Raw genomic sequence first — 14448 nt, 5'->3', positions numbered from 1 at the left:
CCTCTCCTCCCCCACCTGAGACCCCTCTCCTGTCTCTCATAGCTTCCACTTCCGGACAGAGGGAGGAGCAGTGAAAGGAAATGCGGAGGCTTCCTTCCCGGCCTTGGCTGCTGAGACCAAACCTTCCTTGGCCCCCTCATCCCCTCCAGCGCCTCCCATCACCACGGCCACGGCTTCCTCTCTCGAGGGGCCCACTCCCAGCCTGGCCGCCGTGCCCTCCAGCCCCACCCTGCTCGCCTGGAAGCAGCTGGCTTCCACCATACCCCAGATGCCTCAGATTCCAGCGTCAGTGCCTCACCTGCCCACTTCGCCCTTGGCAACGACTTCTCTAGAAAACGCCAAGCCCCAGGTCAAACCCGGATTCCTCCAGTTCCAGGAGAAGTGAGTCCCTCGATGAGCCGGGAGTCCTGTGTCCCCCGTGTGTCTCGGGAGTAGGTACTAATAAGGGCAGCTGAGGAGGCCCTGCTCCTTCCCCTGCAGTGGCCCCTCTGGGACACGGTCACTGGGTGATGTCCTTCTAGCCAAAGTTGCTGCTGCTCAGACCTCACTGCCTGTTCCCGGAGCAGGTGGCCGGGGTGGGGGGAGATGGTGGAGGTAGTGGCCACTGTTCCAGAGAGGCCAGTGGTGACGCTGCGAGGACCAGCCTGGGTGGGCTGGGAGTGGTGGTCCTCGCCCGGCAAGGCGGGCTGCGTCTCCCTCCGGGTCCCCTTGTTGGTCTCTGTGGCTCACACCCGTGGCTGAGTCTCTGCAGGGCAAGCAAAGTCATAGGTGGGCGGCGAGGGGGCTAGGCCCTCCTCTGGGCCCGCCCCCCACACCTGCACAATGGTCTGAGCTCTCAGGGGTGGAAGGGACCTTCCTCGCTGGATGGTGGTGTCTCCCTGCGGCGAGAACGGTGACTCTGTATCATGATATGTGCGGCTTCCTGTTCTCAATAAAAGTAATAAATTGAACGTGAACACACACCGCCTGAGTGGCAGCTGTCCTCCCTCTCTGAGCACCTGGGGCTGGGCCCACGGCGTGGAAGGGGACCTGTGCTCCTCTCTCTCCCTTTCCCAGCTTCCCTTCCTCTGTTCGCCTCCCCAAAGTGGCAGCCCGCTCAGCATCCTGGCCTTGGTCGGAGTTCCCACCCCAGGTCCAGTGTGGATGTCGGGGGCGGCCGTGTTGTCGGCCAGGGCAGAAGCCGGTGCAGCCCCTCCACACCTGCCTGGAGCCTGGAAGGCAGAGCTCTGGAGCCGGGGCTGCTGCTCGGGGCAGGCCAGCCATGGGGGCTCGCCCAGCACCCCTCCCCACCCCCAGCCGCCCCACCACTCAGCTGGCTTGTGAGGTTCTCTGAGTGGGTGGCAGCCCCGAGCCCCGAGCTGACCCTGGAAGCCCCAGCAGCTGAGCCTCAGCAGGACCTGACGCCAGGCACACGTTCCCACTGGCCAAGGCCCCGTGGTGGCAAAGCCTCCTGGTAGGGCTGCGCACCCATCTGCACCCTGTCAGTCGGCCACAGCCAGGGCACTGCCCATGCCACATCAGCCAGGCCCGGCAGCACCATCGCTCATTTTCATATCCACGAAGTGATTGCGGCCATCCTTATCTGTAATCCTGGGGTGTGGCCACGGAAACTACGTGTCCCAGCATGCAGTGCTCTGGGCAGCCTGCATATCGCAGTCCCTTCGGCGCCATCAGAGCTCTAAAAAGAAGGCAAGACTGCATGCTGGGATCTGTAGTCTCTGGCCGAATCGTCCTGTTGAGCAGAAGGGCAGCCCAGGGGCCATTCCTCTTGATTACACCACAGGGGAGTGGGGAGCGGAACCCCAACATGAGCAAATGTCAGGACACCGGCGGGGAGGGCACCAGGAATGCCAATGACCTTCTGGGCCGTGGTTTCATTCCAGCGATCCTTGCCTCGCAACGGACTGCAAGTATGCCAACAAGTTCCACTTCCACTGTCTCTTTGGGAACTGCAAGTACGTCTGCAAAACCTCCGGCAAGGCCGAGTCCCACTGCCTGGACCACATCAATCCCAACAACAACCTGGTGAACGTGCGAGACCAGTTTGCGTACTACTCCCTGCAGTGCCTCTGTCCCAGCCAGGTCAGCAACGCGCGGGCAGGGTGGGGCCTGGGGTGGGGGCAGCGAGGCGCAGGGCCCGGGCCAGCTCCTCCTGGCCGAGGCTCCGTGTCTCACACCCTTTTGTGAGTGGCCTCCTCCAGAGTCTGGGAAGGACACCGTCTGCCCCTAGGTCCCTGGAGACCCCTGGGCAGGAGTTCAGCTTGGTGCTCAGTTGGCGAGGTCATTCCATCCTAACCCTCAGGGATGACTGTATGCTGGGCAGCCACCGTGCACTTGGCATCCTTCTGCGCGTCCTGGAACAGCTATGCTCCCTTTCCCCAGAGGCCTAGGATTTTAAAATAGGCCCATTAGACAGATAAAGAGATTGAACTGTCCGTGCCCCAGACAGGAAGGGCAGGTCAGATTCATTATAAAGGCTACTCCCGAGCCTTGTAGGGGCTGCCTGGCAGAGTGCATTGGGAAGCAGCCTGAGCCTCCACCTGGGCACACGGAGAAGAGTGCTCAGATAGATTAGTGATGTCTGCGCTGGGTGTGGGTTTAGAAAGAGATGGAAACAATACCAGGTGGGATGTTTTAATCAAATGACAGAAGGGACTTACTGCTTTTTAACACGTGGAAGGTCTTTACACAGTTGTGTTTGCTGATTCTGAGCGTGGAAGGACGCACGCCTGCCACAGCCCTCTAGAGGCCTGGAGCAGGTGGGAGCTTAACGGAAGTCGCCTGCCTGGCCCTGACTCCTGTCCCTCCCTGCAGCACTGCGAGTTCCGGATGCGCGGGCACTACCACTGTCTCAGGACCGGCTGCTACTTTGTGACCAACATCACCACCAAGCTGCCGTGGCACATAAAGAAGCATGAGAAAGCTGAGCGGCGGGCAGCCAACGGATTCAAGTACTTCACCAAGCGTGAGGAGTGCGGCAGGCTAGGTACCGAAGGCCAGGGCTGGGGGCAGGGAACGACAGCAGGTGGCAGGGCTGCAGCTCTGGCGCCTGAGGCCCTGGGACCCACTTCTTGTCCCCGCACATCAGGCTCCATGTTTTTTTTTTTGAAAATGTCACGATATCACAGGCCAGGCATTGTCAAACCAGGAGAACAGTCAAAACCCTAAGAGCCTAGGAAAAGGGGTGAGGGTGACTCCCAGCACTGCACCCACCCCAGTGAAAATGCCCGGAGCCTCGTCTCTGGCACCCAGGGCTGGTTCTTTTTCCTTTTCTTTTCAAGAGAGCCTTGCAGGCAAGTCTTAGGAGCGCCTGAAGTTACTAGGGTTTTATCCCAAATGGACCGTGGTTTGCTCATTTGTTCACTCACTCAGCAGACGTTTATGGAGGAGCCGTGTGCCAGGCTCTGTGCTGTTGCAGGAGGTGAGGGGGGGGGGGTAGAAGTGGCAGCTATGGTCTTTTTTGAGCATCCACCGTGGCCGGCACTGTGCTTGGTGCTGGGGATCTGGTGGGGCAAGCAGGTGCATTGTGGGCTCAGCCCAGAGCATCTGTGACCTGGGGTGACCTGGAAGGAGGTGGCCACGGGGCAAGGAAGTGGCCTTGAGCTCAGGGGCAGTTGCCTCGGAGTTAACTCTGCTGCTGAGAGCTGAGCCCTTGGCAGGGAAGCTGCCCCCCAGCCCTGGAACGAGGCCTCCCCGAGGAGCTCGCTGGCCCCAGCTTGCCCTGGGGATGCTGTGGGGAGGGGGCTCCAGGACCAGCAGAAAGAGGGCAGAGCCCATCCTCCCGCCTCAGGATGGAGCCAGGTGTTCACGGGCCTGCAGATGTGGGGCAGGAGTCTGCCCACGAGGAGACCGTAAGCTGGAAGGCAGGTGGGAGGCAGGCAGGCCGGGTGCAGACACCTGGGCTGCATGCAAGGCCTGCTGTGATTCAGGTGGTCATGGCAACAGGGTCCAGGGGGAGCAGAGGTGGGGCTGCTGCCTGCAGCCGACCGGCCATTGCATAGGGGGAGGATGAGGTAGTCAAAAGTCAACTGCCAGAAAAGAACAGGAACAAACCTTTCCTTCAAGAATTAATTCAGAAATCATTAATGGCGTGAGAGAGGGCTGGTAATCACAGCAACAGATGTCAACCCTCGGTGGCCTGTGCTGTCCCTGGGCTCAGTTTACAGGTGTCAGGGTATTCCGCAGTTGCCGTTATTTACTCAGTTTGGGTGTTTTGGGTGGTAGCTGAGGCCAAACAAAGCTGGGGGATGATATAAGACACCTGGCTGGCTCAGGTGCCATGGCAACGGGCAGGCCTTCACCTGCCCTCTGCTGATACCGTTTCAGTCCGGCTCGCTCTATTTGTTCTCCGCCCAGAGCAAAGCCGAGGTGGGGCGGGGCAGGGCAGAGGGCCAGCCGGCTCGCAGCCATCTTGACAGGTCTGGGGGCAGGCAGCACCTGGGCTCCCCAGAGGAGATGTGGGGACAGGTGGCTGGCTGGGAGGTGGCTGACCTAGTGGACAGGTCATGAGGGTCCCCTGCCCGGGGGCCGGGGCCCAGCCTGCTGTTGTCCCGTGCGTGCAGGCTGGAGGCGAGAGCCAGGCTTTGGACAGCCAGCGGGCCTGGGACTTTCTGAGGTTGGGGTGAGAGGGTGCTAGAAGCCCTCCTCAGGGGAACACCACCACAGGGGACGCGCCCTTTCCCCAGAAGCCATTTGCCTGGTTGGCCACGTAGGCCCGTGCCCAGAACAGTGCCCGACATGCAGGGGGTGCCGTGAGCGCTGGCCGGCGGCGGAGGCTCACGGCCAAGTGGGGCTGTGTCCACAGGCTGCAAGTACAACCAGGTGAACAGCCACTTCCACTGCATCCGGGAGGGCTGCCAGTTCTCCTTCCTCCTCAAGCACCAGATGACCTCCCACGCCCGGAAGCACATGAGGAGGATGCTGGGGAAGAACTTCGATCGTGTGCCCTCCTCCCAGGTGAGCCCGGCGGGCAGGCTGCCGCTCCCCGACCCGGGGTGGCAAGAGGCCATCACTTGTGTCCCGCTCTTGCTTCCGGGTGGTAGGCCAGGCCGCCCAAAGCGACAGCCTGCCCCTGTGGGCAGCACAGCCCCCAGCCCAGCTTCCTCAGGGCCCCCCACTTCCTTTCAGGGCCCCCCGAGCTTGATGGACACCGAGACGGACGAGTACATGGATTACACTGGCTGCAGCCCGGGCGCCATGTCCTCTGAGTCCTCCACCATGGACCGAAGCTGCTCCAGCACCCCTGTGGGCAACGAGAGCACTGCAGCAGGTGAGCGGGCGGCCAGGAAGGGACAGCGGGGGCCCGGGAGCGCCCAGCCTGGGACAGGCCCCTCCTTCCGAGGCCCAGCAATGCTGGGTCCAGCTTAGGACAGGAGGTTCACGGTCAAGTGGCCTCAAAGGAGGACGGGCCAGGCCGTGGCAGAGCTGGCTGGTCTGGGGGACGTGGGTTCCCGCCTGCTGCCACCCTGCCCATCTCCCCAGCACTCTGCCCTCGGCTTCCGTTTCCAGGAGAGAACCCGGGCTTGAGCTGTGAGCTACAGAATAAAGCAGCACAGCCCCCAGCCAGAGGGGCAGGTGGGCCCCGCCCAGCCCCGGGCCCTCTTCTGGCCCCTCTGCCGTTGTCCCCAGCACGGTCCCTGGGCCCCAGAGTGGGGTCCTCCGCAGGCTGGGCTCTGCCGCAGGCCCTCCCCAGCCCACCGTGGCCTCTCCCTGCACCGCCTCTCCCTCCCATTCGCTCTCCTCTGCCACCTCCTCCCCTCTCTTCTTCGTGGCGTCTGTCTGCTCCTCCTCTGTCCACGTATTTTCATATCATACTTGCTTCTGCCATTGGGTTTCTCATTTTGGTTCTTTTTTGTTTGTTCTTTGTTTTGGTTTTTTTTTTTCTGCTTTTCTCCACCCTCTCCAGGCTGCCCGGCTCCTCCTCCTCCTCCTCCTCCTCCTGCCGCCGCTGGTGACGAGGCTGCCCGCGTGGCTCCGCAGCCCCCACTGCCCCCATCCTTCTCTCCGGCCGCGCTCCGGGCGCCCCTCCCCTCCCTCCCGTGCCTCTTTTCTCCACCCTGTCTCTCATACTCTCTGCTCAGTGCTACTCTCGGAGCCACCCGGGGCCTGGCCCACCCCATCAGCAGCCCGCCCAGCTTTCCGCCCGTCACTGCCACTCCAACTCCAGTAAAAAGTGACGCCCCCCTAGTTCAGGACGCCGCAGGTAACTCACACATGCCTTCTCCACCGCTGTCTGTCACCCTGGCCGAGCCTCGAGGCCACGGTCCAGGATCTGACCCTTTTCTGTGGCCTGCTGGGTCAAGGACACGGCCACTCTGCACCCCTCACAGCGCAGCACCCGCCAAGACCAGAGAGCCTGGTCCCTGTCCCGAGGACAGTGCCTCTCGGCTCCTGCCCAGCACTGGGCAGGCCAGAACATCACTGCCAGGGCTCCCTGGGGTTCACCCCAGCTCAGCGACTGGCCAGACCCCCACGATGGCCGTGCCCGCCCCACCCCCCTAACCCTGCGGCAAGGCAGAGCCTGTCCTCCTGCTCTGAGGACGTCACCCGGGGCCCAGCACGAGAGAGGGGCAGAGATGTTCTTGGGAAAGCTGCTGGTGCCTGGGACCCGCCCAGGTTTGCAGGATCCTGACACCAGCCTGAGCCCCCAGCCCCGGAGCCAAGCAGGAAGAGGCCCAGGCCGCGGGCAGTGCTCCACGGCAGAGGTGCCTCCCAGCCCCACCCTGTACCTGCCGCCTGGCAGGCACGGGACCTGCCCTCCCCTGCCCTTTGGTGCCATCACCACCTTGGCTCTGCCTCTTCCTCCATGCATTCTTACCTCACGTTCTGCCCGACTGCCAGGCACTGGGCCAGCCCAGGGGAATGGCAGGGAGCAAGGCAGGGGGTTCCTCCTCAGGGAATTCAGCCCCTGTTCTGTCGCTGGCATAACCAGCCAGAGCCCTGTGACCTCCGACCCAAAGCAGCCACTCCTCACCCACCCGGATCCCCAGGCCCCAGACCCTTCCTTGCCCCCTGCTGGCTACCCCAGCCCCTCACAGTCCTTGTTCTCTCCACCTGCTGAGGCGGGGACTGGGTCTGTTCCCCAGATGGAAGGGGCTGGTGCCTGGGCTGAGCCTTCTCGGCAGGTTCTGGGAGGGCCGGGAGGGTCAGCGCGTGGGGGAAGCCCGGAGGGTGCCCACCCCGCACTCTGGGGAGGGCTAGACCTGGGGCGTGGAGCAGGGAGTCCCGGGACGGCCACCCCTTCCCCGGCTGCCTGTGCAGAAAGGGAGTAACGGGAAGCACAACCACGCAGTGGATTAAGCGGCCCTGGCAGTGGGGCATCCTAAGCCCAGGGAAGCAGTTGGGACCAGGAGGGGGAGGGCACAGATGGAGCCCATCCGCGGCCGAGCCCCGGCTCCAGTCCTGGCCCTGCAGCAGAGCTGCCCTCTCCCAGTCCACTGAGGGCGGGACACCCCAAGACCTGAAAGAACCCTCTGGTACCAAGGAGAAGGTGTGCCTCGGGGCGGGGAGTTACAGCCCCAAACAGCCCCAGGGCGCTCTGCATCCCTGTTGCGAGTAGGCTGGTCCCAGGCGCAGACAGGCCGGCAGCCCGGGAAACTGGTTAGCCGGCGGCGGGGAGAAGGAGCCGGCCTGTCCCTCATTAGAGGCGGGTGCGTGATGGTGTCCTGGCCCCCGTCCAACTTGGGTAATTACACTCTGCCGACCTAGATTCCCCCTTCAGCTTCAATTAGCGCCAGGACGTGTCCTCACTTCCCACCCACATCCCCCAGAGCTGCTTGCTCCGCCACCCACCAGGGCGGGCCGGTGCGGTCAGCCTGCAGATGCGGATGAGGAAGGGGGAAGCCTGGGGCTCCCCAGCTATCCTGGGGGGGGGAGGGGTGGTCTTGGGAGAGGCCCGCAGAGCGACGGGAAGCGGAGTTGTCCCCGAGGGCAGCCCCCCCCCCCCCGCCCACCGCGCCGAGATCGGGGACATCGCATGGGTGTAATCCTGGGTAGGGTGCGCACGTGGGCGCTGACCAAGCCCCCCTCCCCAGGGAACACCATCTCCATGCCGACAGCCTCCGGGGCCAAAAAGCGCTTCTGGATCATTGAGGACATGTCGCCGTTTGGCAAGCGGCGCAAGACGGCCTCCTCGCGCAAGATGCTGGACGAGGGCATGATGCTGGAGGGCTTCCGGCGCTTCGACCTCTACGAGGACTGCAAGGACGCGGCCTGCCAGTTCTCGCTCAAGGTCACCCACTACCACTGCACGCGCGAGAACTGCGGCTACAAGTTCTGCGGGCGCACGCACATGTACAAGCACGCGCAGCACCACGACCGCGTGGACAACCTCGTGCTGGACGACTTCAAGCGCTTCAAGGCCTCGCTCAGCTGCCACTTCGCCGACTGCCCTTTCTCGGGCACCAGCACGCACTTCCACTGCCTGCGCTGCCGCTTCCGCTGCACCGACAGCACCAAGGTCACGGCGCACCGCAAGCACCACGGCAAGCAGGACGTGATCAGCGCGGCGGGCTTCTGCCAGTTCAGCTCGAGCGCCGACTGCGCCGTGCCCGACTGCAAGTACAAGCTCAAGTGCTCGCACTTCCACTGCACCTACCCCGGCTGCCGCCACACGGTCGTGGGCATGTCGCAGATGGACTCGCACAAGCGCAAGCACGAGAAGCAGGAGCGCGGCGAGCCGCCCGCCGCCGCCTCCCCCGGCGCCGAGGGCCCCGCGCCCGGCCCGGCCGCCAGCCTGGACGGCGCGCCCCCGCCCGGCGCCGAGCCCGCCGCGGCCCTGCTCTTCCTGCCCGGCCCGGGGCGGGGGCCGGACGACGCGGGCGACCCCCGCCCGCCCGACGCCCCCGGGCCCCGCGCCGGCCCCGCCGCGCCCGGCCCCGCGGCCGGCGAGTCGTCGCAGGAGGACGACGAGGAGGAGCTGGAGCTGAACGAGGAGGAGGCGGACGACGACGAGGACGACGACGACGAGGACGACGACGACGACGAGGAGGACGACGACGACGACGAGGACCTGCGCACCGACTCGGAGGAGTCGCTCTCCGAGGCGGCGGCGGCGGGGCCGGGGGCGCGGAGCCTGGAGCTGGCGGCCCTCGGCGCCCCCGCGCCCCCCGGCCCCGCGCCTGCCGCCGCCGCCTCCCCGTAGCCGCGGGGTCAGTGGCGCGTGGGGGGCCGGCCGCGCCCGGCGCCCTCGGGATCTTGCCGCTTTACCCTATTGTTGTTATTATTATTATCAATTTTGTAAGAAACGGTATTTATATGTAAAGCTTCCCTTGTACAGAGCTAGGTGTTCGCCGCGCCCCGGCGTCGGGAGGCGCTCCGGGCCCGGGGCCGCCCCGCCGGTGCTTCCGGACCCCGAGTCCGTCTCAGGACAGAGGCGGGGGGCCTCCCTCTGGTGCTCCGGGGCTGCCCCCCGCGCCCGCCCGCCCCGCCCGCGCGGCAGCTGGGCGGCCGGAAGGACAGAGGCTGCCCGGGACCCTCCTCAGCCGCAGTTCGGGGATCTTCTTCAGGGAAATAGAAGGTGCTCTTGTCCGGGGTGGGAACGAGGGGCAGGAGGCCCGGAGGGCGAGGAGGGCGGCGACCCCGGGCGGCTGCCCCACGCGCCCTCCCCGCGCCGGACCCCGGGCCCCCCGAGCGCGCCGGTGGGATTCCTCATTGCTCAGGGCTGGGACGGGCACCGGGAGTCGCCGCGACCCCCGCCCCTCACCACCGGAGGCGGGCCGGCACCTGTGGCACCTGGCAGGGCCTCCCATTCGTGCAGCTAAGACCCTCCCTCCCGGCCCTGGGGGAGGGCGGGGCAGGCGGCGTCCGGCGGGCGACACTACAGGGACCGCGGAGGGAACCTCCTGGACTCGGCAGAGCGGGGAGCTCCGGGTCACTCTGCCCCCAGCGCGGGGCCTGGTCGGGGTGTCCGTCCCGAGGGCTGGGGCCTGGGAAGGGGTGCGTCTGCTCGCTGGTGCTGGGCTGCTGGGCCTGCAGGGCGTCTCTGCCACCCAGGTGGTGAGAACAGGAAGGATGCGACTGTTTGGGGCTTTAATAGTCAACATGGAAAAAAATACGAGAAAGTTGTACAGTATTTTTCCTGTAAAGGTTATTATTCTACATAGAACAAAAGAAGAAAAAAAAAAAAAAGCAGGCGGGCGGCTAGAGCGCAGACCGCCTCCGGACCAGCCCTGAGGTTGGAGACCCGAGTGCAATTGCTCACGTGGGGTTTTGTTTAGCGTTTAGAGGCCTTACCAGTTTGAGGCTGTCCGTCTTTACACTAGCACTGATGGGAGCTGCGTGATTCCAACTTTTAACTTGAATTTCGTAGAGACAAGAAAAAAGGACTGTTATTACTGATACAAGTTTGTAGTTAATTTAACATTTGAGTTTTTTCTCTATTGGTTATGCGTGTGGCTTTATAGGGCTTTTTCTTCCCAGTTTGTTTTATTATTTTCTTTGGGATACTTTGCTGGTGCAACCCACCCTGATTTGGTTCCTTTTGCAAATCCCAGCCCCCCACCCCTGCCACCCTCCCTCAGCGATGAGGTCACCGAGCCCAGAGCCGGGGCCCACCTGGTGGGTACGTGCCCGGCCAATGGCTCTGAGGGCGACAGGGACGGAGGGCAGGCTGCCCAAGGCCACTCCTGTTCATCTTCACTCCAGGCCGGGCCACCAGCGCTGTCTCAGGTTGGGCCCTGTGACATGGCCACAGGGAGAGCTCGAGGCCCAGCCTGGGGGAGGGGCCGTCTCCCAGAGCCTCCTCCCCAGAGGTCTCCAAGGGGAGCCTGACCAGCTGCAGGGGGCAGTGGTTTACTTTTTTTTTCTTTTCTTTTTTCTTTTTTTTTTTTCTTTCTTTTTTTTTTTTTTTTTTTTTGTCCTCTTGGCTGCCCACAGCCAGAAAGCCAGGACCATCTGCACTGGAGAGGGAGCAGGAGGGAGGAGTGGTCAGAAGGAGTGTACCTGATTCAACAGGAAACAAATGGTTTTCTAGAACAGCCCCTACCAGAGCCTCCTGAATTCTGTGGGCACCACGTGCTGCTGCTGAGCATTCGCCCAGACTTTGTGCCCGACCACAGAACCGGGGAGTCTGTGGAAGGAGTTTTGTAAAGGAAAAAAAAAAAATTTTTTTTTCAATGTAGCAAAATCAAACAAAAAAAAAAAAAAAAGAAGATGCCGACAGTGCGAAGTCTAGCCTTTTGTAACCTTCATATTGCACACTAGGACGATAAGCCATTGCTAGCTCATTTTGAATTTTAATGTGTAATTTTTGTTTTATTTTCTTTCCGTGGGGAAAACAATGCTTGATCCACCAATGCTCTTTTTAATGTTTTATAACTATGTATGTGTATATATATAAATATAAAATAATATGTATGCACATATGTGTGTGTATATATCTATATGTATATACATATATAGATATATAGAGATATATAGAGAGGTTTTGAGACGAAAACGCAGAACGTGAAAACCGAACTGAACAGCGTGTGCTCTGATTACTTGAATCTGGTCTCCTCGGCACCTGGTTATTAAGAACTGAATATTTTTCCACTTGAATTTAGTGCTATTAGAAATTTAATATATGTGTTTTATTTATTTGATTTTTTTTTTTTTTGCATGACTGATGCAAGGTTTGACATTTTCACTCAATAAAAACTGGAAAAAAAATCTATCAAGTTATCTTTTATTTTTAAAGTCAGTCCCGAGCGGCTGGCGGGGACCCAGCTGTGCAGGGTGGCACGGCCACCATGGCCAGCCGGGCTCCATGTGCCAAGGCAGGGAGGGGAGGAGGGTGTCGGTCACCCTTCAGCCCTGGCAGGGAAGGGGGCAGACCGGGATCACCCCTGGGAGGGGGCCACGTCCTCCTGGGCTGCCGAGAACAGATGGTGGGGGGCTTGGGCCCCGCCCGGCCTCCCGCCCCAGCCCCGCCTGAAGGCCCCACGGAGGCTCAGGAGATGCCTGGCACAGACGCCTCAGGCCTCCGGCAAGGGCTCCAGAGGCCCCCAGCCTGGCCGGCTCTCTCCCAGCGCAGCCAGGGCTACTGGGCAGGCGCTTGGCAAGGGTCATCCCTCTGCCTCCTCCCTCGGCTCCTTCCTCCTTCCTGCAGGGACCTGCCCGGGCTGGGAACGGCGCGTACCCGGATCCGATCCGGATGCTGGCTCGGCTCCTGCCCGGAGCACGCAGGGGCAGAGCCAGCAGGGGCCAATTCCTGGGTCCGTAGCCGCCAGCCCCAGGCCTGCCTGAGTTGGCGACCCCGGTGGCACCACGGCTGGGGCTCCCTCAGAAGCATGGGTGGCTAGAGCGCTACGGCCAGGCCCCGTCCAGAGTGCAGGCCGCACATCTGCCCTGACGCTTCTAGATGGCGACCCCCTCCTCAGTAAACCTCCTCATCTGTGCCATCTTGGCAGCCTTGCCCTGAGCTAACCTCCTTCCAGGTGGCCAGGTGGCCCAGGGCCTTGGGGAGGAGATGTGTGTGCCAGGCCCTGCACGCTCCTCCGCCTCGTGGAGAATCTCAGTGGCTGTCACATCCCTGCAAGGAGCACACCCCTTTTTCCTGGGGAGGCGAAGTCCCACCAGCGGCGCCCCAGGTGTCACCACTGGGACAGCAGGGGGAGCGAGCGGTGCAGGGGCTGCACCACTACCGGGGCCCTGCTCAACGTCATTTCCACCACAAAGGCCTCTTTTCTAACCCAGGCTCCCCCAGCACAGAGGGCCCTTCCCTTTCTTCGTTCCTCCTGGCACGCGGCCCACAGGCTATTTACATAAATATGTTTGTAACAGACTCGAACATATATACTTTTTTCTGTCTCATTAAAATGTTCAAGTTGGAACTCGCCTATTGTTTGTGGATATCTCGATTCTGTTAAATAAAACAGTGACTAATTTATGGGATAAAACACAAGTTCAACAAATTAAAACCATTACTGGAGCTTCCCAGGCCCTCCCGCAGGGCCTGAGGGGAGGCAGGGAGCCAGGCCCAGAGCGCAGCCTGCCGCCGCCGGCTGGGTGGGTGGTGCTAACACAGGGCTCCCTCTGGGCACTGCTGCGGGGCCGGGGAGACCCCCCCCCCAAGACTGCCCCCTCCCCAGCGGCCCCCAGGCCTTCTGGGGCCAGATGGACCTCAGCGGACCCATACGTGGTCAACAGGAGGCCCAGCCTAGCTGAGGGCAGGGCCAGCTTCCAGGCTCGGCTCAGGACAAGACGGGGCCCAGGGAAGGGGGCGCTGGGTCTCAGGGCAGCCCTCAGCCGAGCCTCAGGGAGACGCGGGCCCGTGACATGTAAGCAGGCTGCGCGCAGGCCAGCCCGTAGCTCTCAGTCCCAGGCACTGCCCACTGAGACCGTGTCCCCCGAGCCCACTGCGACCCCAGGAGGGCGGGGCCCGCCCCAGGGGTGCGGAGTGGGCCCAGGCCGCACCGTGCTTGCTCCCTGTGGCTTGTTGGGCTCGGTAGGAATCGCAGTAAAACATGTTTTCATTCCGGAATTTAATTAGCTGTGGTGGTGCGATGCTCCTACACCCCAACTGGGGCAAATTCAAGAGTTTTGTAACCTCTTGGAAAGAGCCCGAACCCGCGCACAGGCTCGCGCTGAGCTCAGTCGCCTGCCCACCTCCCACACACCTGGCCCGGCTTAGGTGCTACCAGCAACTGAGTCACCCAAGGGAGTCGGGCCTCGGCATTCACAGCCCACCTGGACCCACCGCACCAGGGCAGTGCCCTCCGGGCGGCGTGGCCCGCGTGGCCCGTCGCCCCGGGCAGACAGCCTGTCGTTCTGCTCGTCTCCATGAGAGGTGGCCTTGGCCCAGGGCACAGGGGTAGTGGAAGTGCTGCTGCCCCCAGGAAGGCCTCCAGGAAGCAGGGCCCCTCGGACCAGCTGGAGTCCTGGGGACCTTGCCGGGAATGAACAGGGCCAGGCCTGTGCCACCCTCGCCGGGAGGAGCCGCCCCACCCTCTGCGGGGTGGGGGCAGACAGGAAGCGCCTCCCAGGGTGCACAGCCAGCGCAGGGCCAGACCCAGAGGCTTCTCTTCCTGTGAGCCCTGCACCCACGCCACTCGGGGGAGACACCGGGACCTCGGAGAGTCCAAGGCTTCTTCCCCATCAAAGGGCCCCAAGGCCCTGCCCAGAGCCTCCCTGAGGTCCGGCTGCCACACCCTGGATCTACAGGGCACCCTGGAACTAATGCCCTGGAAACATCCTCCCAGAGCTGCCGGGCCGGGATGTGGAGGGCTGGGCACCTGAGTTTCCAAGATGTGTTTTAAAATGTGACCCCTTCACTATAAAGAAGATCCTCCCAGGATCTGTTGGGCAAGGAAAGGCTGCAGGCATCCTCATGAAATGATAATAAAATCTCATCTCCTCTTCCAGAGCAGTATGAGCTTTAAAGTGCTTGATGGAAGTAAACTATTAAGGTTTGTTCACTATTCAGGGAGAAGCACCCGACACGACACGGCTGGAGATTTAAACTCCTCT

At 62.3% G+C, this 14448-nt stretch overlaps 1 protein-coding gene and 1 pseudogene across 3 annotated transcripts in view; both read left to right on the top strand.

The window, feature by feature from the left end:
- CASZ1 (castor zinc finger 1) overlaps positions 1-9142 on the top strand; it is a 148346-nt gene extending 139204 nt beyond the window's left edge. For 2 of the 3 annotated variants that reach the window (XM_057532103.1, XM_057532100.1), the window contains 6 exons: positions 43-381; positions 1884-2082; positions 2815-2986; positions 4805-4956; positions 5128-5269; positions 8034-9142. In XM_057532103.1, coding sequence (XP_057388086.1) covers positions 43-381; positions 1884-2082; positions 2815-2986; positions 4805-4956; positions 5128-5269; positions 8034-9142 — 2113 coding nt within the window. Of the gene's footprint in view, positions 1-42; positions 382-1883; positions 2083-2814; positions 2987-4804; positions 4957-5127; positions 5270-5905; positions 6529-8033 lie in introns of those variants that run through there. The other variant, XM_057532106.1, reaches the window with a different exon arrangement.
- An 899-nt stretch (positions 9143-10041) lies between these two features.
- On the top strand, positions 10042-11641 carry LOC103005127 (uncharacterized; annotated as a pseudogene).
- The last annotated feature ends 2807 nt before the right edge of the window (positions 11642-14448 follow it).

The sequence above is a fragment of the Balaenoptera acutorostrata genome, chromosome 1 (genome assembly GCF_949987535.1).
Source record: "Balaenoptera acutorostrata chromosome 1, mBalAcu1.1, whole genome shotgun sequence".
NCBI lineage: Eukaryota > Metazoa > Chordata > Mammalia > Artiodactyla > Balaenopteridae > Balaenoptera > Balaenoptera acutorostrata.
The sequence above is the reverse complement of the archived record's forward strand: the minus strand, read 5'-3'. Positions and strand labels throughout refer to the sequence as shown.